The sequence below is a fragment of the Phyllopteryx taeniolatus genome, chromosome 4 (genome assembly GCF_024500385.1).
Source record: "Phyllopteryx taeniolatus isolate TA_2022b chromosome 4, UOR_Ptae_1.2, whole genome shotgun sequence".
Lineage (NCBI taxonomy): Eukaryota > Metazoa > Chordata > Actinopteri > Syngnathiformes > Syngnathidae > Phyllopteryx > Phyllopteryx taeniolatus.
In genome coordinates this window covers 18137132-18141513 of record NC_084505.1, presented here as the reverse complement: position 1 = coordinate 18141513, position 4382 = coordinate 18137132, and the positions used below count along the sequence as shown (strand labels likewise).

The window sequence follows — 4382 nt, the reverse complement described above, 5'->3', positions numbered from 1 at the left end:
TGCTGCTGAAGTCACAAGTTTATTTACAACAATTTTGTGAGGACTTCCAACACCATGTTGGCTGTGACAAAATGACAAGGACATAATTAAATGTAGTTTAATGTTAAAAGAATAAAAAAATAAAAGTAGGAAGGTGGTTTTTGAGGGTTCATTTGATGTTCTGGACTTCCTGCAAGCGACGCCGGCGGCGCTCCATGGCCTGCTGCTTCTTCCGCTCGATCTCCAGCGCAGAACATTTGACGAGCGCTTGACAAACAACAACAAGCACACCACTTTTAATTTTTGAAATATTATGATGTACTGCTAAAAGAATAGGCGGTAGCTTTAATTACATCCTGGCATAAGAAAGCCATGTAAAGTGAGCAGGCGCTACTATGCTAATAAAGCATTAACATTCATGCAGGCTCATTGCCGATTGGCTGATGAATGACAAGTAACGGTGGGAACAAATTAGAATCTCATATATAGTGGAGTCCCGCTATTCGCGGGGGATAGGGACTGCGAATAGACAAAATCCACAAATGGTAGACGCCCATTACAAGTGCAATGGGAATTTTGTTTTTGGTTTTTTAAAACCCCATAAATTCTTCAATAATATCCTTAAAGAATATTGAATAAATGGTGATATACCGCCATATACCGCCAATAACTGTTTTAAACAAATACGCAAATAATAACAATAATAATAATTGAAAAAGAAATTGAAAAAAACACAAATTGAAAAAAGTTGAATCTGCGGGTGCCGAACTGCGAGTATGCGGGGGGTCCACTGTATTCATAAATTCACTTTCTGGTTTGTTTGCTGGATGAAAGCTAGCGAGTGACATTTTTGTCATGAAAGGTCAGAAAGTTGATTAAATGTTTCATCGATAATAACAAGACATTTTATATTTTTTATTTCCCCTTCAGAATAACCCCCCCAAACAAAAAACAGGCCACTTACCTTTGCTTTTCACCACAGAAAGAGGCCTGCCGGTCCCCGTGGAAACAAGACAGTTGGGAACCATGGAACCAGGCTTGTTGGTCACCATGGAATCAAGATGATTTGTCGCCATGGAACCAGGCTTGTTGGTCACCATAGAAACAGGGTGATTTGTTGTCACGCAACCAGGCTTGTTGGTCACCATAGAAACAGGGTGATTTGTTGTCATGCAACCAGGCTTGTTGGTCACCATTGAAACAAAGTTGCTGGGCCTCTTAAAGGTAAACTGGTGTGCGGTTCCTCGCTGCGGAAGTGAGGATGGTGCTGCGGTCGACACAGCAACAGTCCGCTTCCCACCGGAGCTTCCAGAAGAACATTTTCCTATGGCGCCGTAGCGTCCGGCCGTATGACTGGTAGCTTTTTGGCCAATCTGACTTTCCATGTCCTCGCAAAGTTCTCGCAGCATCTTGTCGTCGTCCGGGTCGTCCCACAGCGGCTCCGACGCAAATATGGCGTCCAAATCGTCATCCAGGAAATCAGGGACGGTGGGAACCTGCTTGAGGGTGGGACCTGGCATGGAGCATTTCTCTGTTGCTATGGAAATAGAAGAAAATAATCCATGAGCGTTCGCCAAGTCTTTTCCTGCTGGTTTGGAGATCAAAGACGTTTGGATGTTTGAGGAGCTTCCTGGAAGACGAACATCAGAACAAGTTCCAAATTTCTCCCAAGTTTTTCTCCCTCCTGACCGGCCGACACCGAAAGGCGTAGGAGGCGGCGGCATCACCGCCTGGCAGGAGGTCTTCTGCGTGGAACTGTGTTTGGGCCCGCAGAAGTTCTCTGGGTTTTGTGTCATCTCGGCGAGTAACGAGTCGTCGAGCAGGTCGTCCTCCTCCCAGCCGTCCAGGAAGCCCACGCCCCTCGCTGCCGGTGGGGGAGCTTTGCAAGGCATCGTAGGAGATTTCTCAGCCGCCGTGAACGGACTCAGAGCTGTGATCACCTGCTGAGTGGACTCATGAAACAGGAAGTAGAGATCATCATCTGTGTGTGTTGGGGACGACTCGAGGCTCTGAACGCGTTCCTCCGACTGCAGACACACACTCGGAGGGTTCTGTTCCACTTCCTCGTCGCCATGATGAAACAAATTGAGGTCAAACTGCTTGGCCAACTTCAGCAGGTCGTCAACGCCGTTGGATCTACCACGCAAGAACAACAAGCGCCTGTCGTCATGGTAACATCCACAATTGACCAACTAAACCACGGGTGTCCAAATTTCAGACCAGGGACCATTTGCTGCCCGTGGCACATTTTTTATTGGCCCGCTGCGTACTCTAATACAACGGCAGAGAGCGCATACCCACCTGGGCGACTTCCTCCTGCTTTTGGGCACCTGAATGTCAGGAGTGCACGGGATGGCGGCGCTGTCGCCGATCCACTGCTGCAAAGCAGGCTCCGACACTTTGGGCCTGCCGTGCTGTGCACACACACACACACACACACACACAGACACGCACACGCCAGTTGTGATGTCACACCAGCAAACGCCTGGACAAGGTGTGCGTTACTCACCTCGGGCGCAATCCTGCTGACGATGTCGGAGATGTTCACCACGCCCGGCGCGTGTTTCTTTGCTCGTTTGCCGAGTCGCTGTGGCGATGGCGATGTGGCATCCCAGATGATGTCGTGATGTGCGTCCGACTCGTGCGGAGACTCACCGCTGAAAGCTCCGGAAACTCTGGACGAGGTGGGCCTGGTCGGGGTCTTAAAATCTGCAATGCAACGTCAAATACATTTCTCATGAAGTCTTGAAAGCACAGTGCACTCCATTTTCATTTGACTGGCAACTTCCTGTTTTACACAAATATTAAAGTATAGTATAGTGAAAAAAACATGGGTAAGTGACCACCCCCCACCCCCAAATTCTAAGAATTTCTAATATGCCACAAACTATGATCCTAAACAAGTTTAATATAATTTCAAACTCTTACAAGATAATGCTTAAAATAAAATCGCATACACATCATTTTGGAAAAAAATGCACCCTAACTGCACATGTAAACTTTCCTAAACTTTCACTAACAACCCAGGCTAAACTTAGCTCCTCCCCAACATACAAAGCTCATCTTTCAGTCAAGATGTATCACTAGTTACAAAGTCTTGTGGCATCGTGGAAAACAATTTAAATAGGTGAGGTGTTTATTTTTTTTATTTTTTTAAAGGAATTGATGGGGATTGGTTCCACAGAAATAAAAATATACGTATAGTAAACCTTGAATATGCAGGGGTTTACGGTGCAGTGTTACCCTGCAATTAGCTCCTCACTTTGGTGGGAATAGGGACCATCGCCAAGCCCTACCCCAAATAACGAGTAATTGAGACCCCGCAAAAAAGTTGATAGCCTAAATTGATGCCCCAAGATGATGACAAAGCAATAGGTTTGTACAAATTAGACTCAACTAACTTCAACATAGTTCCTTGGCATTAATAACAAGTGAGTAATAAGAAATATTGCTCACAAAAACAGCGAATTATAACTTGTTTTTCAGTAAATTAACAGAGGTTAAAAATATAGAAATCCTGCAAATGTGAGGATTCACTGTATTCAAAACATGTTTTGCTCCTTGATTTCCCTTTTGGGGTTTTGGTTTATTTCGTCTGATTCGAAACTTTTTTTCCATAAAGTCCCCAAACATTAACTCTCAACATCCTGAGAAGTAACAGAAATAATAACATACCATTTATAATATATATGTAAATATTACATTCATGATGGATTTGTTTATAAATGTAAATGTTGCGCTTCAACATCTTTGGGTCGACGTTTAAGGATATTAAATAGATTTTTGGCAGAGTTCATCCATGCCGAATTGAAGACAAAAGTTGTATTTGTAAGAAAAACACTTACACGCGAAATTTAACGCCAAACTATTCGTACACTTTTATGGCTTTGCATAAAACCGGACGAATTTGAATGCAGTTCGGCTCAGGCTAATGTTAGACGCAAAATGGCGGGATTGTGACTCACGGGTGTAGACGTCCACGTCAAAACAAGAATCAAATTTGTAACTGACCGGAAATTGGCCTGCTGCAGGAGTCCGACTTATCCGAGGAGGTTTGCGTCTGCTGGGTGAGTTTGAAGCTTCGGCTCAGACGGCGGCCATTCGCATTCGGAGACGGAGCTTGTTCGTGTCCCTTCATGGCCCCTAACACGCTGCTAACGTGCTCCACGACATGAATGACTACACTCGAACGTGACATTCTATGCAAACATTTAACATTTTACAGTCACGTCTGACATGTTGGAACTCCAACGTCAACCCACAGTTTGAGTGTCCCGCCATCTTGTCCAACTGTCCTGGACGTCACAGCGCATGCGCCACACTCTTCTTCTCGTTTTATGTAAGGGTTAAAATTTCATCGCTCATCGTCGATTAAAACAAACAATACAGCAATGCCGAATGTT

General features: G+C 44.9%; 1 protein-coding gene across 1 annotated transcript; it reads right to left on the bottom strand.

Moving 5' to 3' along the window:
* etaa1a (ETAA1 activator of ATR kinase a) lies at positions 1-4382 on the bottom strand. The gene is made up of 5 exons (XM_061770125.1): positions 3991-4382; positions 2489-2688; positions 2281-2393; positions 944-2115; positions 1-246 (listed from the first exon to the last, which is right to left on the bottom strand). The coding sequence occupies exons 1-5, from the start codon at positions 4175-4177 to the stop codon at positions 149-151; spliced, it is 1770 nt and encodes a 589-aa protein (XP_061626109.1). The 5' UTR covers positions 4178-4382; the 3' UTR covers positions 1-148.